Source organism: Theobroma cacao, chromosome 3, assembly GCF_053813885.1.
Source record: "Theobroma cacao isolate CCN51 chromosome 3, ASM5381388v1, whole genome shotgun sequence".
Classification (NCBI taxonomy): domain Eukaryota; kingdom Viridiplantae; phylum Streptophyta; class Magnoliopsida; order Malvales; family Malvaceae; genus Theobroma; species Theobroma cacao.
The window spans coordinates 35,272,656-35,300,425 of record NC_142641.1 but is presented as its reverse complement, the minus strand read 5'-3'; the positions used below and the strand labels follow the sequence as shown (position 1 = coordinate 35,300,425).

Genomic DNA, 27,770 nt, shown 5'->3' with positions numbered 1-27,770 from the left:
GATAGCCCACAGTTTTATACACTTCCTTGGGGCATCAACTTGCATTCCTTAAAGTCCTAACCTCGAAATCCTATACGGTCAAAAAGCTATTCGAACCCTCTTGTGTCAAATTTCAATTTAGCACATGTTGTTCAATTTTCTACTCACGCAAGTATATGTATCACAAAGATATTATAATAATGAGTAGAATGTCAATCCCATAAGGAATTGAATTAATTCTTACTATTAATTACTAAAATTACATACCCTAATTTTATTCAAACACTAAAATTTGAATTAAAAAAATGAAATTAAAAAATTAAAACTGCTCTAAATTTACTCAGCAAAATTATTTTATTAACTTCTAGTAATTACCGGACCTAAAATTATAATGTCCCTCAATATTTTATCTGATTATTGTCTCTCTCTCTTAACTTAGTTTAATGTATTAAGTTGCTAACTTAGAGTCTTAAATTATTTATAAGTCTCTGTTGAATTTATCATAAAAATATCTCCTAATTAATTTGCTATATGTTTATGCAAATTAAATTAAAGACAGATTCATTACGTTCGTGCTTTAATTTTGGCTATGTATGACTTATCTGTGTATGTTTACCCTATATGCAAATTAAATCACCTAATCAACTAAGTGTATTCGATCATAAGTTATTCTATTCAAAGTCTACCTAAATCTCCTTGTTCAAGATTTAACTTAGGTTTCCAATTCAATCTAATTGGTGGCCAATCAACTAAAAGCATTACGAACAGAATAAAATAAACAACTTAAATCCATTAAACATAAGTAAAAGAGAGATAAATAAATTAGACTACATATTGAGTTTAATCATAATCTTAGATAAATAATTTAGTTCATCATCAAGTCACATATTATCATCAAATAAAGTTTAAACATTAAAAGCAAAACCCAAAAAATAAGAGAATAACAAAAAGATAGAAAAAACCAAGAGTTGTAATCTTGATCTCCAAATCTCCTTGAATCCTTCAAATTCTTCTTAGCTTCAATGACTTTGAGGCTTGAATCTTAACTTTCAATTCGATGTTTCGTTATTTCCTAAAAGACCTTCAAAAGGTTATTTTTATAGGGCTTTGAAGTTAGGCCAGGTTGAGTGAAGAAATAAGTCAATTCCAATCAGGATTTCCTCATTAGACTATGTGGGTCACGGCCTACCCCCTCCAAAGTTGCGGCCTTGACCATTTAAATAGCAGAAATCGTAATTATTCTAGGATTGCTACAGTGCTCCAAATTCGATAAGATTTTTGACTACCTTCCAAGACAAACTGGTGAAGTGGTAAACATGAAAATTGTAGATTTTTCTTTTATCTTTCCGATGGTTCAAGAATTATTTTATTTGAAGCTCTGCAGAAAGAGTTATGGTTAAAATACCAAAATATGTGCAGTGAAAATCTACACCTCAAAATTGCTCTCTTCTTTCATTAAAATTCTTCTTTAATTAAAATTTTTCTTTCATTAAACACCTACAAAAAGTACAAATAAATCAATAACAACCTATCTTAATCACATTAACACCAAATTAATTATAAAATTAACTAAAATTAGATTGACTCACCTAAATTAACTAACCTACAATAATTTAAATAAACTTACTAATTTTTATACATTACAATAAGAATTAAACTAAATTACTATCAAAATTAAGTTCAAATAGCTCTATATCAGAGAGTTATCAGCACATAATAGTCTGGATGCGTCAAACTAATACTTAAGGAACCCAAATTATAGAACCCTCCGCATCTATAGTCTAGCACCTTTCAGCGAGTTCTCATCTAGTAAGCCACGAAAACAACAATAAGTAAAAATAAACTAACTAGAATATTCGAATAATATCATATTGAAGTTGCACACCTTCCTTTGCCAAATTATTAGCTCTCTCATTTGCTTCTCGCATGACATGTCTAATCATCTAGCTATTCAAAGAACTAACAAAATTGACTTCAAAATGAGTCTTTCAATAGACGTTATTTTTAAGACTTATTTCGCTCTCATTACTCGGTATGTAAAAAGGGAATTGTGAATAGCTTTACGGATATAATGACGTCAACATTTAACTTTGCACTTGTACTTTTTGAGAGTAGACTGCTAGATACACTCGAAGGTTTGAAAAGTTGTTCGATGTTATACTTTCTACAACAAGTAGATTATAAGGAATTTGGATTCCTTTGATAGATGATAGGAACTCACGTGTTTATATTTATTTGTAGAACATAACACATCTATCTCTCTTGATTTTTCTACTCTTATCTGAATTGTTTCGATGTGTCAGATGGTTGGTAACAAGTCTTTTATATAGGCTTGAAAGTGTTTCTTCTCAAGGACACAATCTTTTTATTAATGTACCTCTTTATCTTAAAATATTTTTGCATTTTGTAAGATATAATCTTTTATTTCAATAATTATCTTATGAAAGAATAATTATTCATTTCATAAGATATAATTTTTGAGTTATAATATGAAAAGAATTATGTAATTTTTTTTCCTTCGCTCTGATTTTTTCTCATGGGTTTTTTTTAGTAAGATTTTAATGAAATATATTCTTAATACAACTGACATTCAATTGGGAGTGTTATGAATATATGTGTAAAAATCGATTATATTATCACCCAAGAAGTTCAATCGAAGTCAACTAGTGTAATATGCTATATACAAGAAGTATAATCTGATTTCAACTCTTAAATTTAATATTATATATATATAAATTTGAATATATATTTAATGAAATTAAAATTAAGATTTAAAAGTTATTAGTATATAAATAGTCTCTTACTTTATTTGTGTGAATATATACTTAAATAAGATCTTTTTACACGTTTTAAATACTCCCACATTTCATAACAAAATTTGCATTAAAATATTTTTTACAAATTTTTCTCTCAATAGTTAATTTTCGGTTAGAAATTGGATCTATTTTGTTTCTAATCTAATTTGCTTCTGATTTAAAAGACGGGAATAACACGAATTTAACAAATCGTACATTAGCATATTCGGTCAAACCAAGGGCAAGACTCGTGACACGTGTACGGCTAGATATAATCACAACCGACTCCACTCCTTTGATTGTTGGGTTATAAACTAGGGTAAGGTTCTTCCCGTTTTCTTCACGAAAAGAAAACCTTATCATCTTCTTCTGCCTTTTTTTATCGTCAAAAAAGGAAAAATATTGTTTTCGATTTTCTAACACTTTCTCGAGGTAAAAGGAATTTGCTTGTCTAGATCTAGGTGTTGCGATCATGGAGATGGAGCGTGTGACGGAGTTCCCTCATACGCATATGGATCGGCGACCTAGAAAGAGGCCGCGATTGGGCTGGGACGTAACTCAGTTGCCGCCGCAGGTATAATCCCTTTTCCTTGGTTAGATCCTTGATTCGCTTATGACAGATCTGGTTAGGTGTTTTTTCCCCTATATTTAGGGTTTTCCAATTTATGATTTTTTCCTGCAAAGCTAGCTTATTTTTGCGCCTTTTTGGCTCAGATCTGCAATTATATTATACCTTCTTTTTTCGGATCAATTTGGATATTATATAATTTATATCTAACTATAAATTTATTCTATTTTCTTAAAAATTCCGTGGATATGGATCTTTCTGTCAATTCATAAAATCTCATGATCTTTGTGACAAAAAAATTAGGTTTTTTTTTCCCTTAAGAAGGCAAGAAGACGAATTTTATATTAACCGAAGGATTACTGTTATAATTTTTGGGATGAGGATGCTTTTTTAAGCTTCTATTAGATGTTATATTGTCTCTTTTTCTTTTTTTTTTGGCTTGCTGGGCGTTTATGACCCATGGTAATTTTTGATGGGTAATAAGGGGGGGGGGGTGTTAAGGTAATTAAGGAAGGTAAAAAAATATTGATTGTTAATCTCTTAGTGGTACAATGAATGGATGGCTGTGTGTAGGCCCAGGTAGGAATGTTTTGTGCACAAGAGGTTGGGAATCTGACAAGCTTTGCCTCTTCCACTGCAAGAGCACCCTCAGATTATACTAGTACTATTACTACTAGTTCTTCTCTAGTTGTAAAGGGAGGAGTGGCTCGAAATGGTTCTCCCCCATGGCGAGAAGATGACAAGGATGGGCATTACATGTTTGAGCTTGGAGATAATTTAACCTCCCGCTGTAATTTCGCTTTTACCATTATTATAGACAAATTTATGTTCATTAATTAGTTGTTGCCTTGAAAACAATCTTAATCAGTTTTTTTTTTTTAATGTTATAACTACTATAATTGTTGTTAGTTGGTGATTAGGATAAATATAATGATTAGAATGATTAAGTCCAGATGGTCTAGAAATTATGCATTCAATCAAGTTTTTTGATGAACTGAAATATAGTAATTTAAAGCATGACAGTCTAATCCAATACAGGAATAGTTATTTTTTAAAAAAAAAACTTTGAAAAGTTCTGTCAAGATCTTTGTGGCTTCTCAAATCTAAGTTTTGATAAGTAGCTTTTTTCTTGTTGAAGCCTTGTCATGTTAAATATGTGTGAGTTTTATAAGTACATGAAATATGTAACAAAATAACAATGAATTGAATGTAATTTGTTGTGATGTTTTGTTTCTAATTCTTTGTGCTTTATGGTTGCAGATAAGATACAAAGTAAAATGGGTGAAGGTATGCCTTAGTAAACTGGCTGCACGGTTTGTTTTCCAATCTAGGTGCTCCTTCATCTAACGTGGCATCTTTGCTCTGAACTTTTTCTATTCAGGTACCTTTGGTCAAGTTCTAGAATGCTGGGATAGGGAGACGAAGGATGTCGTGGCCATCAAAATTGTCCGTGGAATTAAGAAATATCGTGAAGCAGCCATGATAGAAATTGAGATGCTGCAACAGCTTGGAAAACATGATAAAGGGGGCAATCGGTGAGTTATCTATGGATTATATTTCCATTTAGTTGCAGCTACCAAGTTCATAACCAACATTTTTGAACTTCTATTTCTATGGTTAAATGGGTTCATTCCTTGCAGTTGTGTGCAAATACGGAACTGGTTTGACTATCGTAACCATATCTGTATTGTAAGTATATGATTGATTTGTGATGGATTGTTTTCCCCAGCTCACCAATAATTTGGGGGTTAAAACTTGTGGGTGAATTCAAATGGTTTCAACAGGTCTTTGAGAAGCTTGGACCAAGCTTATACGATTTTCTACGGAAAAACAATTATCGCTCATTTCCCATTGATCTTGTCCGTGAGATTGGCAGACAACTATTGGAATGTGTAGCATGTGTGTAATGATTACTAAGCTAGTTCTTTGCATATCCCCTTCTTATGTTGCCATATTTTCATTTATCCTTGTGTCTGATTGATACCTCTTAACATGAATTCCAGCATGTAATTACATTAATATATTTCTGTAACTGCTAGAAGTTGTCAAAGTCTCATCTTTAGCAATTAAGTGCTGTTGCATTAAAATAAATTAAGAATGCTGCCAATTCATTTTGCTCACTCTGGCACTGGTTGCTTATTTTTTTCTCATGTTAATGTTCACAGTTATGCATGATTTGCATCTGATACACACGGACTTGAAGCCAGAAAACATTCTTCTAGTCTCTCCAGAGTATGTTAAAGTTCCTGATTACAAGGTATTATCCTTTTCCTGGTCTCTATTATTTTTCTTTATGGCAGAGTTGCTTTAACCTTTTTGTGGATTCTTTATAGTTATATGTTGGCTTAATTGTTCTTTTATATTATTTTTTGTACTTTCAGAGTACATCACGATCCCCAAAGGATAATTCTTACTTTAAAAGATTACCAAAGTCAAGTGCTATTAAGGTAATAGATTTTGGTAGCACAACTTACGAGCGTCAAGATCAGACTTACATTGTTTCCACGCGGCATTATCGTGCTCCGGAGGTTATTCTTGGTATGTATTTTCAGGCTATTATGGCCAAGTCTTGATGCTTTAGTAAATGGTTAGAGGGTGGATATATTTTTTCTGATATTGTGATTTTATAGGACTTGGATGGAGTTATCCGTGTGACATATGGAGTGTTGGTTGCATCTTAGTTGAATTATGCACGGTATGAGATAGAAATTGCTTTTTGGATTTTTATGAGGAGATTATATGACTATGTGAGCTATATTTATGTAAAATATTGATAACTTGACAGGGTGAGGCGCTGTTCCAAACTCATGAGAATTTGGAGCACCTTGCCATGATGGAGCGGGTGTTAGGTCCACTACCTCAGCACATGTTGAAGAGAGTAGAGTATGTACTCTTGTGATGGACTGTTAGTTTTTCTCAGTATCTTGTTCTGTCTGTAATGTTAATAATTAACATAAGATATCTTGCGATTCAGCCGACACGCAGAGAAGTATGTTAGAAGGTGTAGATTGGATTGGCCAGATGGTGCTACCTCAAGTGGGAGTATCAAAGCTGTGCTTAAGCTACCTCGTCTGCAGGTTTTTTGCATTATGAATTTCAAACATCTTAATTGAGCATGTTACCGGATTGTTATTTACTCTCTTCGCAATGATTGCAGAACCTGATAATGCAGCATGTGGACCATTCAGCCGGGGATCTAATTCATCTATTGCAAGGATTGCTTAGGTATGATCCTATTGATAGGCTTACAGCTCGTGAAGCACTGAGGCATCCCTTTTTCAGTAGGGACCAATTTAGGAGATGAGCATGGAATTGGGTTGGTAGACAATGTCTCAGCTTGTAAAGTTTTTCTAACAAGAACTGCTTCTTACGTTAGCACCATCTTGTGCGACAAGCTGTATTGTGGTGCAAGCTAACAGATTATCACCAAGTCAAATGGTTTCATGTATCGTTTGTTAGATTCAATAAAATTTTAGAATTTGTTGTGTCCTCTGTTGCGTCATATTTTTTTATTTTACCGTAAATCTTTGTTCACAATTTAAATTGATTTTTAGTGAGGAGCGATTTAAATCTTGATCAAAACGCTTGCACTTGGAACATACTTAAAAACTTGGCTAGGGTTGAGGAGGAAGAAACTGAGAAAATTAAAAATCGTTAGATTGAATGGAAAGAAAGTGAGTTTTCAAACTTAAAACATTCTGATCATCGTGATATACCTGTAGTATTATTTATGTTTGTCACTTACGAGTGATATTTTTCCAGCGTTGTAAAACTGGCGACAGCTAGCTAGGAATCCCAATCCTGGTAAAATTAATCAAATCTCATCCCTAACATTTTATTATAGAAGGAACCAGGTAGTAAGAAAAAGTTGAATTAAGGATAACTACTATGAACCAAAATGTTACAGAAATCTGTAAAAATAAAAAACAAAAAGAGAACAAACGAAGTATCGGAGCTCCAAAAAAAATAAAACTTAAACATTATGGGCAGAGAAAAAGCCCAACCATGAAGGCCCACAAAGGCCCTTGTTCTTATGATGGTATGGAAATTTTGGTGCGTCGGACTTGGACAAGTTGACCATATTGTTCTATTATCATCATTCATCACTTCCGATTAGATGTTGTAATCGGGAAGTTCGGTCCGCTCGGATCAAGAAAATTCCGATTATTTTTGGGATTCGGTCGTTTCGGCTTTATATCATTTCAAAATTCGAGTTATTTTAATTTTGAATTATTTTAAATTCAGATCATTCAAAGTTTAGTTATTTTTTATTTAAATCATTGATTTTTAAAATTAAGTTCAGATTGTTTGAATTTGAATCATTAGTATTCATTATTTGAGTCATTTCAAATTCAAGACCAATTCCTTCAAGTTTAACTCATTTCAAGTTGATATCATTTTCGAGTTTGGGTTGGGTGGATTCAGATTGCTGACTCTTTCTAGTCAAATTAGATAAGATGAGGTTCAAATTCGCATAGATCATATGAGTTTTTGTGTTTGGATCAGCTTTGGTAGCTTTGCTTCCAATTTTCATAAAATCTTGTGGCACTCGTTACGTGAGTGAGGAAAAGAGAGTTTTAAGTATCTGATTGTAGCACTTTTTCTCACAATTTTTAAAGCTCAAATACACCTATTACTGCAAAGATTGAATTGAGAAAAAAACTGGACGAGGCTTATATTTTTCCTTTTGATTATGAATTCTTAAAAGGATGAGATGGGAAGTACGTAGCCTTAAATCCCTAGCTGGCACTGAACAAGGTTTTCAAAGAATTTATGTATATATGTTTTGGAGCTCTAAAATGGAATTTGTTGGAGGATGCAACACATGATTGGACTTGATGGATATTTTTTTTCAAAAGTTTGATTCAAGGTCAATTGCTTGATGCATTGCTTTGGAAATTGAGGATGGATTTGGGTGGTCAATCATCACTGATATACAAAAGATGTGCTATTTACAATTTTTTTTTTTATTTATGAATTGTGAGAAGATGGGAAATATTAATTGGGAGGTTATGACATTCCTCCCAACACCACAGTTTTTTCAATGTTTGGGCAATTCAGAGGGATCCCAATTAGTGGGACAAGCCAGAGGAGTTCTTCCCGGAGAGGTCCGAGAATTCAACAATTGATTTCAATGGCCAAGATTTTCACTTCATCCCATTTGGATGTGGAAGAAGGGATTGTCCTGGGATGTCATTTGGGGTTGCTTCTATCCAATATTTGATACCCAACCTTCTATATTGGTTTGGGAATTGTTTGATAGTCGTTCCTGTTGGGTGAAAATTGGTAAATATATGTTGTTGTTGGTGTCTGTGGTAGTTTTTTCTGGGTAAAATTTTGAGTTGGCTTCTATATTATTACTGGTATTTTTTTTTTTTTGCCGGGTGATTTTTGTTGTATTGTGTTTAGGCGCTATATGTTTTCTTTTCTACCATTACTTCATGTCTTATGTGACTGCAGCTTTTATGTATAGTTTTCATTGGAATGACCCGGCGGCTCAATATATTCAAATGAGGAATAAAAATTTTACCATTAGTGTTTAGATGCATATCATCTTTAGTTGATTAGAAATTAGAGAAATAGATGAGTATTAATAGTATTGTAAAAATTGAGAAACCATAAAAAATTGAAATTTATTAGGTATATGACTAGAGAAGTGAGAAAATATATCATTTTATTAATTATCTTAATTTTTCAACAAGAAATTCGATAAATAATTGAAGATTAATAGTGATGTGGGAAGTGAGAGAAAATATATATTTATTAAGCACTTAATTTAAAAATTGAGCGAATAGATAAATATTTTATTAATTTTTTTATTTTTTATATATTTTTAATATAATTAATTATATTATTATCAAACTATGAAATTTATAAAAAATTGGAATCTAAAACATGGGCTTTGATAGTTTTATAATATAGCTGACCTGTCTACATTTTAATAAAAATTTTTTTCCATTGATTGAAAAAAAAAAAAACTAACATGTAGTTAGAATTGGAAAGGATATTAAATAACATATAAAACTGAAAACTTGGAAGAATTATGAAGTTCAAGAAACATTAAGAATTCAATGTCAATGGAATTGCATAAATATATAAAATATTAAAGAAGAGGTGACTGAATTTGAGGGTTTGATCATGGTGACCATTAGGCTAACCCAAGTATGCATTTATGAAATGGGGTTAGCAACCATTGCATTTTTTTTTGGTTCTTTTTTTAAATGGGTCTCATGCATAAGGCGTTTTTGATAATATACCTTTCCATAATTTTAACTATTTTTAGTAAAGAGAATTAAAATTTGAACAAAATTACCCATAATGAAGCTGACCCATTTATTTGGTTTCGTATCTCAACCCGAAACCTATTAACGGGTCAAGTATATTTAGATCTGTGCCTCAAATTGACTCATATTCTTTGAGCTTTTCTCCTCAGACTATTCATCTCTGGAATATTCTTTACCAGAAAGAAAAACGTTTAAGCATTTGAAGTATTTTGAATTAGTTTTTGATACACGAAGAAAACCTTTGAGCGTTTTGAGCATTTTTTAGCATTTTGGAGAGATTTTTTATATATGAAGAAAAACCTTTGAATATTTTGAGTATTCTTTGTCAAGTAGGTATATTAGTCAATTATGTTGTTAAATAGAATATGGTGTACCGTTTGAAGTTGTTGATCTTGTTAAATAAAATTCAGTGGTTTTGGTGGTTTTTGTGCATTGCGTGATTAGTTTTTAAGCATTGCGTGACTAATTTTGAGCATTACGTGACTGGTTTTTAGGTATTGCATGACTGACTTTGAGTATTGCTTAACTAGTTTTTAAATATTACGTGACTGGTTGATATGGCATTGCATGATTAGTTGATAGGCATTGCGTGAATTGTTAGTAAGGCATTACGTGACTAGACAGTAAGGCATTGTGTGACTTAGGCATTGCTTAAAAATCAGTCACACAATGCCTAAAAACTAATCACTTAATGGCTAAAACTAATCACGTAATGCCTAAAAATCAGTCACGCAATGATTAAGTCACGCAATGCCTAAAAACTAATTTCGTAATTCTTAAAATCTAGTGTAATCAATTTTAACTCCTCAATTTTTGGGTTCTATGAATAAACTAATAAACTCAAGAACCTAAAACACATTTTTTTTTTTGTTACGCCATGAAATTATGCATTTCATAAAAGACAGGTTATAAAACTCCATATCCCTCTAATGCAAGACAAAATATATCCTTATCGAGAGGGCCTTGTTCACTCTCCTTATACAAAAACAAAATAGACTTCCTTTATAAAATATTCCCTGAACAATTTTAACTCAAAATCTCATAAAAAAAATCAAAATCTTTAGCAAACATACTTAATAATCATTCTAATCCCAGACACAATAAAACCGTGAACCACCATAAAACCCATCAAACATGCTTTGGCTGTTCTTTCTCCCTGAGCCCATCATCTTAACCAATTCGATCCAACTCATTAATGCAGGCATCTCCATCGCAGCACACGTTTCAAAGCAAATCACCACCAGAAAGCATTCAGTTACCACATTCATCATGTTGCGTGCAATCACCATAAAAAAGTAAAATTACTGTTCATCACCCTTGAGAACCCCAAGATCCATCATAAAAAAAAATAAAATAAAATAAGAAAGAGCTTGATGTTATGTATGCTCTTTGGATGACGAGATAGATAGTATTTGACTAGAGAAAAAAATCAAGATTTAATTTTAAAATTTTTATCTGGATGGTGGGATAGAGAAAATTGAAATCATTTTAATTTGTCTGAAATTATTTAAAATGTATTGTTGTTAAGTCATGTCAAAAATTATCTAAAAATAATTATAATTATAAAAAATGATATTTTTAAATTAGACTTATGAGGAAGATTATTTTTCATAATTTTTTTTTGGGTGAAAGGCAATATAAAGTTATTAATCGAAATATATTTATACTAAAAAAATTATTAATAGAAAAAAATCCAAGCTTATACAACTTAAAAATCGACCAGATCTAAAAGCTAAAAATGCTACAACCTCAAGATCCAAGAATAGTAGAAAACTGTCAAAATACAAAACACTAAAGACAAGAAAGGAAAATATAGAAAGGCATCTCATTTGCTCAAAACAGTGACCGCCGAAGTATCCCCCAAGAAACTAACTATATAGGACTCCTCAAGGCAAATTAATTATGAAGCGATGGCATATAGTTTTTGGCAATTAATTGGTTTTTGTAGCTAACGAATTTTACCCTCTCCTCCCATGACACCCTTCTCTTATGCCGGTGAAGTAGGATTTAGCTAAAGATCTAATTTTAGGTTCGAGAGTCGTTGAATAAAAGCTGTTATGTGGAAAATCATTTATCTATACTAAAAGGCTTCTTTCCATAGATTTCATTCCTGCTTAACTCTTGTATATATTGGGTTTATTTAACTCTCTTAAAAATATCTATTTTTTTTATTAGTTAAAACTTTCACACGTTAGGAACACACTATGATTTATAAATTATGTTTTCTTTATTATAAGATCACATTGATAATAACTTGAAGTTATCGCAACCAACAAGAATAAACAATTGATTAAGTCAACAACCAAGAAACTAACAGAGCAACAAAAGATTAGCATCGTACCAGAACAGCATATAAGCGGTGGAAGAGGAAGAATCAAAGTTGAACTGATAAAAATTAGTAAACAAAGATCAACAAAAATCAGTTTACAAAATCATAACATTCGAAATTCAATTTAAAATCAAATCTGAATAATTAGAATAAGTTTGTTACTCTTATATACTTATCATGTTACTTGATATGTGATTTGATATAATCTTATACTAATCGTATCCTCTTATCCAAGAGACCATGTACTATAAATTCATAATGAATGTGAAGCTACATTATCATCCTTCATCACAAATTCAATTTTTCTTTGTAATTTTTGTATTCTTGCTTTTACAGACCATGTTATATTTATTTTAAACTGGAAAGTAAAAATAGTAAAAATGTTACAGCCATACGTATATAGATGGGGGTTCAAACGAACGTCTCGAGATGGATGCATATAGCAAGAGATAAGGAAAGACAAGTTAAACTAGAACTAGCATCTTCTTCAAAGAGATTAGTACAAAATTTAGTTTATACTATGGCATCTACCTTGCTTCTTCTGGGCAATCAGTTAACATTTTGCTTTCAGTACTAGCCAGAGAAATTGGAGTGTAATTAATAATTTTGTTAAGACTTTTTCTCAAGAAATTAACTCACAAGCTTTGAAAATCGGTTGTGGAGATAAAGAAAGGTTTTCTGTCTTTGAAAAGCATATATGATGCAGCATTTTTTTAGTCAATAGCGTTACTTTTTGACTTTTGATATGTGAAGGGTAATAAACAAATACTATAGAAAGCTCTTCCACTCATCAGCTAATATATAATAATATAATAAATATAATATTACACGTTATCAAACGCAATTAGTGGGTTATCATATTGAAAGCTAACACACAAATGCTAATCTACATTAATTAACGTACTTAATTAATAATTCTTCCTACTATTTAACCCGTATTCTAATTATTCAATTGCTTAATGATTGATGTAGCGATGACAAATGTGAGAAATTAAATCATCATCAAAAGCCTTGAAAGAAAATAAATACTACTTTTATATATAAGAGATTCTTAGCAAAGAATAATTTTATACGCATTCCTAAAAGTCATCCTTTGCGTAATTGTAATTCTTAAACTTTTGTAATGAATAACTTATTCTTTTTGACCCTTACATGTGAAGATTTATCGATGATTGACGAATGCAACTCACCTGCCCCAACTTCCCGCTACAACTTGGTGCCTCTTTTTCTTCCACCAATAAAATATTGCCACATGGCATAATCAAAACTTTCAAAACAAAATTTTTCCTTTAGTTTTTAAGTTTTTTTTTTTAAACCAATTTATGGGTAAGAGTTTTATATTCAAAAGAAACTTGGTATGACTTGAGATTTTATATTTTCTTTTGTCCATTGTTCATTGCCACGAGATTAGGCTCTCTGGATGACTGTCTTTGTGCTGAAATATGTGTTTTGATTTCAATATTACCACTTTTAGAAAATGCTGTCTTGATCTCACTTTTAGAAAAAAAAAAAATCAAAAAATTTGGGTGATCTTCGATGAACTGATCCCCTTCAATTATCAAAAACCTTTGTTTCATCATGATATCAAGAAGATAACCATGGCCAATTAACCCGCTCCTCTAAATTTGTGAACTACGCGAATTCCAAACCAGTGTAAGGCAGAGTTGGACCCTTTCTCTCCGTGGAAACTGTGAAACATGAGCAATGCAACTCTAATCCCTAATTTACAAGTTTGGATCACTTTTGACTCATTCGTTATGGAATGACAAGAATTTATATTCAGGTAAGAGAACGGTGAATTGCATTGACAACGAGATCTTTCATCTTCAGGCAAATCTCCTTGTCCCCTCGTAGGGGCTGCACCAACTTCTACCATTCTCTCTAGACTCTGCTATTCCTCAACACTTGTTTCAGCAGATCTCCATCTCACACTCTTAGCCCTATATTTACATTTCTTTCTTCAAAAGACCTCTCTCCATGGCTCCAAGAAAGTTTAATGAAGTTTTTATTATGCAACGTGGCAACATTTTATTCGTGGAAAAATATGAGGTACGAAGAGGGGCAGGAAGATGGAGCAGGAGATTTCCGTTCGCTAGGTAGTGCCAAGTTCGCATATTGTTAAAAAATTCATTAATTAATTATGTATTTATTAGTTGAAGTTTCATACTCATCAATCACATCTGCAGTTAATGTGCAAGGTATTGTTCGTATTAATTCAAAGATTTTTACGATTTTATCTATAAAAGACATCTTACAAATATAAATATAAATTTTTATATTATAGATCTTAAAAAACTTCTTAATGTGATATTGAGAATTATGATTAAACTTTTTAAATTTTTATAAGTTATAGTATACGGTTTTTTTTTTTTTACATGCATAGCATCATATAACTCAACAATATTACTGTCAAGATAAAGGTTAAATTATGCAATTAGTCCTTATACTATACAAAAAGTATAGATTTAATCTTTGTATAATAATTTGTGTGAATTAGGTCTTTATACTTTATCAATTTGATAATTCCAATATCTAAATCTAACATCGTAAAATTTAATTGTTAAGTATGTTGACGTGGTATTTTGACTAAGCTGACATGGCACTAATAGAGATGATGTGGCATAATGCTGACATGGCAAAATGTTTACTTGGTAAAATGGTTAACTCTCCACATGAGTTTAATAAAAAAATTAAAAAAAAAACACCCTAACTCTAAATTAAAAATTAAATGAGATAAAAAAACGATTTAAGAACTTTCAAAAAATATACTATTAAGAGAGAGAGAAAAAAAACCTACCGCTGCAGAAGGAGAATCAACGTCATTGATGTTCAATGACATGGAAAACATGAACGATGAAGATGACGACTGATGGATAGCAGTCGAAAGGATTGCATCTCAAGCTGAGCTTACACACTTTAGCTAATTCAAAGATTAAAACATATTTTAGCTAAATATTCCAGCTTTCATCTGATGGGGAGACATGCCACAATGCGAAAATGAGTGAAGGAATCTTATTTTGGGACATTAATTTTGAAAAGGCAACCTGAGAATTCAAATCCTGATTGATGGGCTGCCAATTGCCAAATATCCAAACAAGAGTGCCACCTTGTGATTGCGGGAGATGATGCGAGGATAGCGGTTTGTATAGTTCTACGAGTCTTTAACTTGACAAGCTAAGGTATCCATAAAATTTTCTTGTATATAAATGCTTAACATAGCTCTCTGAAGAACCAGAGTCAATAGTCTAATAAAGCCAGTGTTTGACAGTTTACCCTACGTTGGTAGATAAAACCAGGTGTCTGAGAACATTCAGTCAATTTTTCAATTTTAGATTAATATAGAAGTGATGTAACTTGTAAGAGTTATCTTCAAACAATAAAATGGATCTGAAATTTTTATTTTTTTAAAAAAATTGCTTTTGGATTTGGAATTGAAGGTAGGGAAAATAATGGGTTTTCTTTTTAAAGATTCAACTAGTTTTGAATCAGCAATTTTTCATTAAAAATTCAACTGGTTAATACAAAGACTTTGTTGCAATCTCATCTAATTTTTAATTTAATGTTAGAGTTTTTTTTAATTTCTTTGTTAAACGTCACATGGAGAATTAGCAATTTTTTTACCAAATAAATGTTTTGCCATGTCAGTATTATGCCACATCAACATATTTAACGGTCAAATTTAATGGTGTTAGAGATAGAAGTTAAAATTAACAAATTGACAAAATACAATGACCCAATTTACATGTACAATGATTAAATCTATACTTTCTGCATAATATAGGGACTAATTACATAATTTAACTCAATACAAATTACCTAGTGCCCTACCATAATTTGCTGCCATCACGTAAACTCATTTCGCCTCCTGTCCATGAACTCTATCTCCAATTTCCCTTCCTCATAGCTTTTTGAGTTTGCCTTTATATCTTCTCAAAACTCATGCATGTATTCTAGTTGGACTACCCAAATAATCTATAACATATATCACAGAAGAGAGAAATCTATTGTTCCACAATTTTTAGTTTGATAGCCGAGAGAATTTGGGGAAAAAGAAAAGAAGCCCTAGAAAAGAGAAAAGAGGCTGGAATATGAGATTATAGTCCTTTAATATGAAAATTAAGGTTATAAAAGGATTTGAATACTTTAGCGAGTTAGACAAGTGACTTTGACATTTTCTTGGTGTTATTATTCTTTGAAAATCAATCTCAATGTGAGTTTAGATTTTGTATATTATATATAATATTTTATCATTTTTAATTTATGAAATCAGGTTAAATATGCAAATATATATATATATATATATATATATATATATGATTTCTTTGTTTTTGAACTTCAAATATGATTTGATCTAATGTATACAAATTTATTTTTTAATTCAAAATATGATTTTATTTAATATTTGTATATCATCTTTGAGAATATGATTTATTTCATGATCAGATACTTTGTAAGGGATATATGAAATCTACTCTGGACAAGTCATGTTTTGATACAAATACTTTTTTATCATGTTTTTTTATACTCTAGTGTAATATGAAAATATGTTTTGTATCGTCTCTTAGTATGGTTATATTTTAGCCCTATCAATAGAGGTCAAATGTTGACCTTGTCGACATGTATTTTGTGATTAAAAATTAATTTTTTACCAACTGTTGATTTCTGAATAATGAATTTTATTCTATTTAATGTAGTCACCCATGTTGGTTTTTATATACTTCTAGCTCATAATCACTGAGTTTAATAGTGATTTTGGTTTTGATTTTGACTTATGCCACTAAGATTAAGTTTGACTGTGATATGCTACAAGAGACTTATGAAATTTATAATTTTCGTTTAGTTCTGTTATATAAGAATATGATTTCAGAATATATATGATTAGGAATATTAGTGGGGCAGATCCTTTCTTAGTCATGGGGGGCTATGGTCCCCTCAAAATTTTTAAAAGTTTTTATATATCATATAAAAGTTTTAAAATTTTTTATATATTCTCTTAATGGCCTCATCAAAATAATTTTTTTACTTATTTGATAATTAAAATTTCATCTAGATATATTTTTATTAATCCTGATTATATAAGAAAAAATATTAATATTATATATCATATTTAACTATTTATATTTTATATATTATAATTTTATGTTTAATTTTATAAATTTAAATAAAAATAAAATAAGAAAATTGGGTGTTGATGTAACACTCCGTACCTTGGTATGGTTGCCGAAAGGCGATTTTATGATAAATGAGACTAATTAAGGTGATTTGGAGTGGTAGAAAATGGAAGGAAATTTTTTAAATAAAATAATAATTTTTAAATAAAAAATAGAATGATATAATAATAATATTGAAATATGTCAAATGTTAGACTCACAGTGCACGTGAAAGACGGGCAATTGGTGCACTAGGTTAAGTGGGGGAGTGCATGCAACGTGAATATAATGGAATAGATAAGTCTTGAAAAGATAATATTATATTTATAATATTTATATTATATTGTGGTATTATCAAATTATTATATTAATGTATATATGCTGCTAAATGTACATATCTTGTCACGACCCGAAACTTTTCTCGGGTCCATGACAACCGCCGTGACGTCTCGATTGACACTCATTATCCGGAATGCCAATCGAAACCCCGCAAGGCTAACGAATCAGTTTCTCATTTCCCTTATGAGTAACCATTATCAAATATTGTGTTCTAAAAAATTTTAAACTATTTTCAACTAAAAACAAAAAAAATATTAATTTTCATCTCACAGAGGTATTTTGGTCATTTTTTTCAAAAATTTCGAAACTGGCTAAAACGTAATATACAAGTACAAAACACATAATTCATATTCAAAATGAGTTTAAAAGTCTAAAATCTTTACGGTTATTTGAATATAATAAGAAAATAAAAGAAATATTAAGTAAAATATTCTATTTTCTTATAAAATAATATTTATAGAGTTATACGTGAATAATTTTTATAGCGTAAAAGCTAAATAAATTTATACATACTGAAATACAGTAAGCCAAAATATTTAATTTAATTTATAATAACAAGAGGGCCCCCAAATAAACAAAAGTAAAAAGGACTATGAACCTACGGTTTGAAAAATGCAGATCCAACGGTAGTCCTCGATGAGATCAGCTATCTACAGTCTATACTGAACCTGAAATGGGTGGAAATGATGGTGGTGAGATTATAAAATCCCAATAAGTAACAAACATCATCATAAACATCTAGAGTTGAGTACATAGAGATAATAAAGTAAATCATCGTAAACTGGGTCACAGTATTAGAATACATTTCATTTAAAATATGTAAGGAGGCTTATGAATTTCATAAAAACTAGGCTTGTGCTATAAATTCATTCTCAGGGACACCTTGGTCGAGGCATCCTACCGAGACCGCCACGGCTATTAAAATTCACATTTAACATAAATCATGTTTTTGTTTTGAAAACATAGTCATTCCTTAGCGTTGGCTGAGTTCCCCCTCACGTGGTGGTTTGACGTGAAGTAAACCCTAAGCTTTACCCCAAGAGATACCCTACGCGCCTCTCTGTTTGAGGTAAGAATATAATGGGGTTTATTGTGCCCCTCTAAAAGGCTGGTCCACAGAAACCCCCTACTGCAGTGATTAATTAATATATAATCCACCATATAATAAAACTCAATAACATGATATGGTAATTTTGTAATTCGCAGTCTTTCAAGGTAATCAAATAATTCGTATTACAATACAATTGCCAACTAGCCAATCATGTCCGATTTATCATAAGCCAATCAATTTAAACAATCAAATTGTCACAATTAACAATCTCCGTGTACTCTATTTTTCAAAATCACTATTAATTTCAAAACAATTTATAATTTAATTTCATTGAAACACATTTATTCATAAAACATGAAAATTTACCTTTTTAAATTCCTTTTTCCATAGAATTCATGAAATCATCTAAAAATCACCATTGATAATTAAAATGACAGTAAGTTTACTCACAATGTCTAGAATGCAAACTTTCGAAGCACTCTATTTACTGGTCTTCGGATGCAATTTCTTTGCCTTTATTGGAGGACTCACCACCTTGACATAGTACAAGATTGAGAAACTCACTACATTGATACTAAATTGAAATTAAACTAATTTAGACTATTAATGCATAATACGGAATGCAAAAATGCACTGGTAACTATCTAAACTCGGTATTGGCCTAATTCGTCTTATCACTCGATTAAATTACTAACGCGTCCAATTTAATCCCAAATTAATTTTTTTTTCAGTTTCTATACCTCAATTGCACTCAAATTGACTTAATGTCCCTCAGTGTGGTGCAAATTATCAATCTCGACAGTAAATTACGAAAATACCCCTAGTGGGTAAAAATTTATATTTTTGCTCCGAAAATTTTCATTATTTTTCTAGGCTCATAATTCATCATTTCTTAACCAATTCTCCTAGAATAAAAATCAAACTCATCCTCACTCAATACATGGTAAATTCGGCCATTAATGGTTGTGGGAGAAAATAAATTCTTTTCTTATTTTTTTGTTTCTATATATGCTAAACTAACTAAAAACACTAACATAACTTAAAATCAAATAAATCCAACAACTTTCTCTCTCCTAACCCATTTTGATCAGCCAACAATTCATCATAAAAACATGTAATTTAAGCATGGAAAATAAGGAGAAATGCTTAAGGAAAATATATTTCAACCTTAAGTTGAAAAATCCTAAATTTTTCACTTGTTTTCTTTGATTTTTTACACTTTTTCTCTTGAAATTCCTCACCTAGGGTTTGTTCTTCCTTTCTTTCCCTCTCTTCCTTGCTTTGCCGAATATTTGGAGAGTAATGGGCTGATTGATGCTGATTTTTAAGTTAAATAATAAAATATCCTAAGCTTGACACATAGCATTTTCTTATTGGTCTATTTTTAAAATTTTAAAAATTTAAACATTTTATCTCCACCACATGATTAGTCAAAGGTCAAAAATGAGGATAAAGGAAGACCATGTGCTGGAAAATTGTCCTGGTGGTGGAAAATTACAATTTTACCCCTAGAGTGGCAAAATTACAATTTTACCCCTATACTCCAAATTATACCGAACTTAAAATTTTTCACTTCTAAACCTTAAATCATACTCCAATAAGTCAAATGGGGATAAATAAATCTTTTCTAAAAATTACCATTTTGTTCCCAAGTGGTAAATGACCATTTTGTCCTTATATAGTGAAAATGCTAATTCGACTCCAAATTGATCCTCAAACTCCGAATTACCATTTTGAGTTATCCTTGGACTGTGACGATCTTAATCTCACCTTAAAATTCCTATTTGATCTAGTTCGAGGATTAAATCAACTTTGTTGTACCTCTAGGTACAATACCGACTTTTGTAAATTTTTCGAGACTCTCTTAACATGCAATCATACTATCATCACATGTATGTCATGATTAGTATTTTATAAAGTCGGGCTTTACATATCTAGTACTATTTAATTTAACATTATTTAGGATACAAATAAAAAGAAAGAACATTTCATGCTTATTATATTATTAGGAATGGGCGGCCATATGAAGATTTAATGGAGAAAAGTACAACAAGAACAAGACAAAAACGAAAAGACAATAGTTAGGATCAAGGAAAAAGCAGAAAATTCTACATGCATAAAAAATAGGACAAGTCAGCACACGCATGCATGGTTTTCCCTGGAAGAACACATGGCATCAAAAGTAATGCATGTAATTCTTGTGGATAGACATGGCAGTAAAGGATGAAATAAAGGATGAAGAAGAAAATTTCAAGGTTGCATGTAAATTTATTGGCCAAAAGGGGGGCTGAATGAGATCGAAGACAGGTTAAATCATGACAAGCTATTGGAAGATAAGGGTGCCGGATGGATTAAGGTGGATAAGATAGATTTTTGCCCAATGGTTAAGGAGGAAATCTGCCATCTAAGCATAGCCAGATTTAGCAAAGGATAAAGAAATCTAATAATCACCAATGGAAAATTGAAAAGATAGCCAAATTGGCTGATAAAGAGGGCTGGATAAATGTGCAAGAGGGAAGTGGAGTTCCTAAAGAATTTTGCCCAAGCTTATAACACTATAAATGAGGTCTTTATGATAAGAACAGAAAACGTAGTAAACAAGTAAGGGATGTATTAGAGGTGACGGAAAAAAAGATTAGAGTAGTTTTTGAAATACTAAATATTGTGGTAAGTGGAAAAGAATAAGAAAATAATAGGTGTTTTAAGTGAGAATAAGCTAAAGAGAAAAGTTTTAGGTGAGAGTCGAGTAATTCTGAAAGTGAAAGAAAGTTTTTTTTGAATTGTGAAAGCTCTATATATAGTGTCAGAAGTAACGGTTATAAGAAAATATTTTAATACAAATAATGAATGAAATCATTAAGGAAAATTTTAATGTTAGGTAACTGTTACTGAGAGTTAATATTGAATAACGGTTAGAAACTTATTATGTGACTGTTGAAGTAATTATATTTAATAAGACTTGTTCTAAGTAGGAGCTAATAGAGAAGAGCTGTACAAGGGATGAAGTTGTACATGAATAGGTAGAAGAGAAAAAGTTGTATATAAACAGGTACAATAGAAGAAACTGTACGTGAATAAGTACAAGAGAACAAGCTACTTGAGAACAAGATAAGAGGGTGAAATACTTGTACTTCAAGAAAAGGTTAAGAGGAAGATCTCTTAACTATCTCCATATCTGAGCCACCAAACCAAACTCTTTGAAACATCCAAATATGAAAGTAACCCATAAACCTTACCACTTATTCCGGATTACTTTTACTGTCATCTGTGTGAAATTGTTATTCTATGCGAAATAGTTGTTCTATCTGTATTAATTGTTCCACTTGGAGTAATGCTCCACTTATTTAAGTTGTTCTGTGTGAAATAGTGCTTCACTTGTAATTGTTGTTCTCATTATTCTTCATATAATATTATGTGATAAAATAATTTTTTTTAGAGAATAAGTATTAACCAAAATCAACTATGTACATTTTGCCCCTTACATAAGAATTCATTGTTAAAAATAATTCTTATGTATTAATTTAAAATGTAAAAGTTTTATTTCTTTGTACTATAATGTATTATATTGTATCACTTTGAGTAGTAACACCTTGGGCAGTATCGCTTTAAATAGTAATGCTTTAGGTAGTAACATGTTACTATCTTGTGTAGGGTGTAATACCAATATCCCTTTTGGTAATATTTGATTGATTATGCAATAATATTTTTCTATATAAAATAAAATATTCAAGATACAAATGGTAAAAAGAAAGTTAATATTTTTAATAAAAACCTTGATTCTGTGTGCTTTATAAATATGAAACTACCATATACAATTTTCTTCATTTAGATTCAAAGTAAAGTAAAGTAAAATTCAAAGTAAAGTTGGTTCTTTTGATAATCTTTTCAAGCAAGTAAGTTTTTCTTCCTCTAGTAATTTCTTGTTGGATAATGAATTTCTCTTATTTGTTGCCCCCTGCATGAAATTTTTTTTTTCATATTTTCAAGTTAAAATATGAAATAAGAAATTTTTCATACATGAGATGAAATTTTTTTACTGAAAGAATATTTATGGGATGAACAAAGTATTTTTTCTGTAAGATTTAATGATATTCCCAACCGTATTTTTTTTATACAAAATATTTCAATTGCTAGGATCTAAAGTTTTACTTCAAGAATTTTGTGCACAAATTTAAGTGAATTTATGGTATTCGATGAGAAAAGTTATCATTCTTTTTGCGCAATTGATTCATAAAAATCAATATATTTTCATATATATAATCACAAAAAAAATATTCTAGGACCTTTAAATAAAAATCTAAGATTAAATAATGATAAGTTAATAACTTTTGTTGGAGATAAAATGATTAGAAAAATGTTATTTATTAGAGAAAGGCAAATTATACTCCTTATGTATAACTTATAATTTAATTTTACATCTTAACATCTAACTTATTGATTGGTGCATGATCTCTCTGTTTAAAAAACATAATTTGAATTCTCTTTCTCTTAACTAAGAAAAATCTATAATTTAATTCTATCTATTAAAAAATTAAATTAAAAAAAGAAAGGTTAGGTTAATCAAGAGATAATGGTAAATGGTCTACCATGTAAGATTATTGAACCCCAAGTTGCCTTGTTAATTTCCATTTCCCTCTAGGTTCATCTCCCCATTTGAACCCCGTTTACATGTTCCTTTCTGTTTACAGTCTAGTGGCTGTTCATTTCCATTTCCCTCTAGCTAGGTTCATGTGCCCATTTGAACCCCTTTTACAACTTTTCTTTCGACAAACAAGTGGCTTGTCAAATCTCTACTGATGACTAAGACATCTTTTTTCTTATTCATGCAAGTTTCCCTACTCCCCAAGTCCTTGACCGCTCTTGCTAGGTCGGTTCTTTGTAGATATATAGCTAATCTGTCTCAATATTATCTTCATCGTTCTGTCTCGCACTTGCTTGTGACTCTTCCACGTTTATCAGATTGTCCCACATCAGTATTCAGTACCATGTGATCAGGCTATGAACCGATATTATTTAGTCAAAGCAATTTTATTCATAAAACAAATTGATTAAGTTTTGATTTAAAGTAAAAAAAAGAAACACCGACTTTTATTAATCTAAACAACAAAGCGGCGAGAGGAGACAAAAGCTGGAGGTCATGACTGGTGATAGCCTCGCCAAACGTCAAAGCATATTTAGTTGTTAAAAAATCGTATTGGCAAAATAAAAATTGTAGATTAGTGGCCCCCACTACAGTTTTATTCTGTTGTTCTTTGTTACTTTTAATAATAACTTAAATTCCCTAATCAACAATTGGCCAATTATTAAAGGTTTTTCGTTTATCTTTTAATAAAAATATGCCAAAAATGGTTGTGTAAGTACTGAAGATGCCTGCCTACCAAAGAGGAGAGGTGGAATTATACGATAAACAGAAAAAAAAAAATAGTAAGAATTATTAGCTAACAAGGGATGCAAACATGGGCTTTAAAGGGCCAACTGCTTCATTTTATGATTACATCTGCAAAATGGAACTCCTACCATTAGTGGCGCTGAATGTAGCTAAACTTTACAATCCATTGTTCCTATGTGTTATTCTCCTTTTCTCCCTTGTAATTTGGCTTAAACTAGCAAAAGGAAAGAAACTTAATTTGCCTCCATCACCCCCAAAGTTACCGATCATTGGCAACATCCATCAACTAGGCAAACTTCCCCACCGGTCTTTCCGGGACCTCTCTAGAAAGTATGGCTCTCTCTTGCTTCTGCAATTGGGGCATAATCCAACTCTAGTGGTATCATCAGCCGAGATGGCTAGAGAAATCGTCAAAAATCATGATATTGTTTTCTCAAACAGACCAAGGACCACAGCAGCAAATATTTTGCTTTATGGATGCGGGGATATTGGTTTTGCACCTTATGGTGAGTACTGGAGACAAGTTAGGAAGACCAGTGTTCTTGAGCTCTTCAGCCTCCGAAGAGTACACTCATTTCAGTTTGTAAGAGACGAAGAAGTCGAACTTCTTATCAACAAGATCCACCGTGCCTCTCTAAAAGGACAGTCTATTAATCTAACGGAGAAGTTGATGACCGTTTCGAATAACATAGTGTCTAGATGCGTTCTTAGTCGGAGAGCTGAAGAAGAAGATGGTAGTAACAAGTTTGGGCAGTTGGCAAGAAGGATTATGGTTCTCCTCACGAGTTTTTGTGTTGGAGATATGTTTCCTTACTTGAGGTGGCTGGATGTGCTTACCGGATTTATTCCAAGTTTGAAAGCAGCTTTCGGAGAAATAGATGCATTTTTGGGTCAGGTAATTGAGGAGCACAGAGGCTTGAAAAGCCATGACCATATGACTGATAAAATGGATTTTGTTTCTATTATCCTCCAACTCCAAACGGATGGCATGCTTGAGATGGACCTCACTCAAGACAACATCAAAGCAATCTTACTGGTCTTTCAACCTTGTCTCTCTGTCTCAGTTTCTCTCCTACCCCCTCCGCCCCCATTTGTCTTTTGGTTTTGTTTTGCGCGCTTATCTGAAGTCTTTTGGTTTGACAATTTCAGGATATGTTTGTCGGAGGAACTGATACCACTTCAACAACAATAGAATGGTTGATGGCTGAACTCCTACAGCATCCAAATGTCATGAAAAAGGTCCAAGAAGAGGTAAGAAGTGTGGTTGGAAAGAAATCAAAGGTAGATGTAGAGGATATCAATAAAATGGTATACTTAAAATGCGTCATCAAAGAAACTTTAAGACTACATCCGCCTGTTCCTCTCCTGGTTCCTCGAGAAACATCCGCGAGTGTTAAATTGGGAGGCTATGATATTCCTTCCAACACCACTGTCTTTATCAATGCATGGGCAATTCAAAGGGATCCGAACTGGTGGGACAAACCGGAGGAGTTCATTCCAGAGAGGTTCGAGAATGTGGCCATTGACTTCAAAGGTCAAGATTTCCAGTTCATCCCATTTGGCTGTGGAAGAAGGGGCTGTCCCGGGATGCCATTTGGAGTTGCTTCTGTTGAATATGTGATTGCCAACCTTCTCTATCTGTTTGATTGGAAGTTGCCTGATGGTGAAATTGCAGAGAACTTGGACATGAGTGAACTCTACGGGCTAACTGTCAACAAGAAAGTCCCTCTTCATGCTCTACCAATTTCTCGTTTGTCTATGTAGATGTGTGCTCGCTTTCTACCTTGCTAATGTGATTTCTGGCTCTTCTTTTCTTTCGGAGAATACAATGTTGTCTTTGTTGTTATTGTGGTGGTCCTGGTCAGATTTGTCCTTTGGAACAAATTTAATAAAAAGCTTATTGAAATAAAGTATCAAAATTTATTCAAATTTTATACACTTGTTGGATTTACAAAAAGCCCTTTTTTTTTCCCCAATATTTACAAAAGCCTTTTACTTTATCAGTTTGAAGTTTTTATTTTAATTTTTATTTAATCATTTATGGACTTCCTTAAGAAATTTTGCCTAAGCCGCCTTTACCCATTACCAAATTATGAAGATGAAATTGTCACGTGAAATGATAAAAGTTTTATTTATTGTTAAGCTATTTTATTTTTCACTCTGCACTTAATCACATCATAATTGGAGTTGTGTTCTTTTCTACATTTAGGTATAAACTAGCAAAAATTTTGAAGTGATTTATGCTGCCAATATCTTATAGTGCAGCTCCGCTTTTGTAATTGTATGGATACCGACCCATGCTAGAGCTTTAATGCTAAGAGAAGTCTTTTACAGGTTAAGGACTTCTTTATAGTATATTGGTAATGAAAGAATAAAATTAAATTTTTTTTAAAAAAAAGTATAATCTGGCTAATATATTAATCATATTGACTCCATAAGCATTAACCAGGATTTGGAGTGACAAAAGAATCAATATCATGTCTTTTATAATGCATAACATGTGAAAGAGTTGGTAAAGGAAGAAAACAGATGCAATTATATGACTTCAACGAGCAAGTAGTTGAAATTTTACTATTGTTAGTGCATTTCCAATTAAAGTTATCATTGATAATTTGTTTCAAACGAAATTTCATAACGAAATTCTCAACAGACTTTTTTATTAGTATTGCGTTTTCAATGAAAAAATTTCATTGATAATATGTTTTTAACTAAATTTTGTTAGAAATTACTAACGAAATTTTCATTAATAAATTCGTTAGAAATTTTCAGTAAACTATTTTGTTGGTAATTCCATTAATAATTTTCAATATAAAATTTTATTGAAATTTTTGTTGATAATTTTTAACAAAAAATACCGTTAAAAATTCCATTAAAAATTGAGTTTTTTTTTTAAAATGGGCCTCATTCATAAGGCATTTCTGACCATAGGCCTCCTCATACTTTTAACTATTTTTAGCCAAAAGAATTAAAATTTAGACAAAATTACCCTTAATAAAACCGATCTATTTATTTGGCTCCGCATCTTAACTCGAAACCTATTAACCGGGTCAAGTATGTTTAGGTCTGCATTTCAAATCAACTCATATTCTTTGAACTTTCCTCACCAGATTATTCATATTTGGAGTTTTCCTTACCAGAAAGAAAAACGTTTAAGCATTTTGAATAGTTTTTGATATATGAAAAAAATCTTTGAGCGTTTTAAGTATTTTCAAATATTTTGAAGTGATTTTTGATATATGAAGAAAAACCTTTGAACATTTTGAGCATACTTTGTCAAATAGGCATATTCTTTAATTATGTTGTTAAATGGAATATAGTGTATCATTTGAAGTTGTTGATATTATTAAATGAAATTCAATAATTTTAGTGGTTTTTGAGCATTGCGTGACTAGTTTTTAAACATTACGTGACTAATTTTGGGCATTGCATGACTAGTTTTTAATCATTGTATGATTAATTTTTAAATATTACGTGACTGATTTTGAGTATTGCGTGACTGGTTGATATAATATTGCGTGACTGGTTGATATAACATTGCGTGACTTGTAATAAGGCATTGCGTGACTAGTTAATACGGCATTGTGTGACTTAGGCATTGCTTAAAAATCAGTCACGCAAAGCCTAGAACCAATCACGTAATGTCAAAAAACCAGTCACACAGTGATTAAGTTATGCAATGCCTAAAAATCAATCTCGTAATACTTAAAAACGAGTTTAATCCATTTCAACTCCTCAATTTTGGGGTTCTATGAATAAACCAATAAATTCAAGAATCTAAAACACATACTTTTTTTTGTTAAGCCATGAAATTGTGCATTTCATAAAAGATAAGTTACAAAACTCCATAACCTTCTAAAGTAAGACAAAATATATCCCTATCGGAAAG

The 27,770-nt window shown here is 31.3% G+C and overlaps 2 protein-coding genes across 4 annotated transcripts; both read left to right on the top strand.

The window, feature by feature from the left end:
• Nucleotides 1–3,102: 3,102 nt before the first annotated feature.
• On the top strand, nucleotides 3,103–6,829 carry LOC18604982 (LAMMER-type protein kinase AFC2). 2 transcript variants are annotated; one of them, XM_007037715.3, is made up of 12 exons: nucleotides 3,103–3,348; nucleotides 3,916–4,132; nucleotides 4,603–4,629; nucleotides 4,724–4,877; nucleotides 4,983–5,031; nucleotides 5,127–5,241; nucleotides 5,508–5,599; nucleotides 5,724–5,880; nucleotides 5,973–6,037; nucleotides 6,128–6,225; nucleotides 6,317–6,419; nucleotides 6,500–6,829. In XM_007037715.3, the coding sequence occupies exons 1-12, from the start codon at nucleotides 3,247–3,249 to the stop codon at nucleotides 6,644–6,646; spliced, it is 1,326 nt and encodes a 441-aa protein (XP_007037777.1). In that variant the 5' UTR covers nucleotides 3,103–3,246; the 3' UTR covers nucleotides 6,647–6,829. The 2 variants fall into 2 exon arrangements, with proteins under 2 accessions (XP_007037777.1, XP_007037778.1); XM_007037716.3 differs by lacking the exon at nucleotides 3,916–4,132 and having other exon boundaries at nucleotides 3,140–3,348.
• A 17,092-nt stretch (nucleotides 6,830–23,921) lies between these two features.
• LOC18604981 (phenylacetaldehyde oxime monooxygenase CYP71AN24-like) lies at nucleotides 23,922–25,813 on the top strand. Of its 2 annotated transcripts, none has more exons than XM_088804139.1 (2): nucleotides 23,922–24,779; nucleotides 25,034–25,813. In XM_088804139.1, the coding sequence occupies exons 1-2, from the start codon at nucleotides 23,952–23,954 to the stop codon at nucleotides 25,646–25,648; spliced, it is 1,443 nt and encodes a 480-aa protein (XP_088660265.1). In that variant the 5' UTR covers nucleotides 23,922–23,951; the 3' UTR covers nucleotides 25,649–25,813. The 2 variants fall into 2 exon arrangements, with proteins under 2 accessions (XP_088660265.1, XP_007037775.3); XM_007037713.3 differs by having other exon boundaries at nucleotides 23,926–24,920.
• Nucleotides 25,814–27,770: the final 1,957 nt, after the last annotated feature.

Excerpts from the sequence above, each read along its gene's own strand:
- LOC18604982 (XM_007037715.3), top strand. The coding sequence starts at position 3,247 with ATGGAGATGGAGCGTGTGACGGAGTTCCCTCATACGCATATGGATCGG. Across the intron at positions 5,600-5,723 it reads TTAAAGTTCCTGATTACAAG|AGTACATCACGATCCCCAAA; the intron begins GTATTATCCTTT and ends TTGTACTTTCAG. Across the intron at positions 5,881-5,972 it reads TGCTCCGGAGGTTATTCTTG|GACTTGGATGGAGTTATCCG; the intron begins GTATGTATTTTC and ends GTGATTTTATAG.
- LOC18604981 (XM_007037713.3), top strand. The coding sequence starts at position 23,952 with ATGGGCTTTAAAGGGCCAACTGCTTCATTTTATGATTACATCTGCAAA. Across the intron at positions 24,921-25,033 it reads ACATCAAAGCAATCTTACTG|GATATGTTTGTCGGAGGAAC; the intron begins GTCTTTCAACCT and ends TGACAATTTCAG.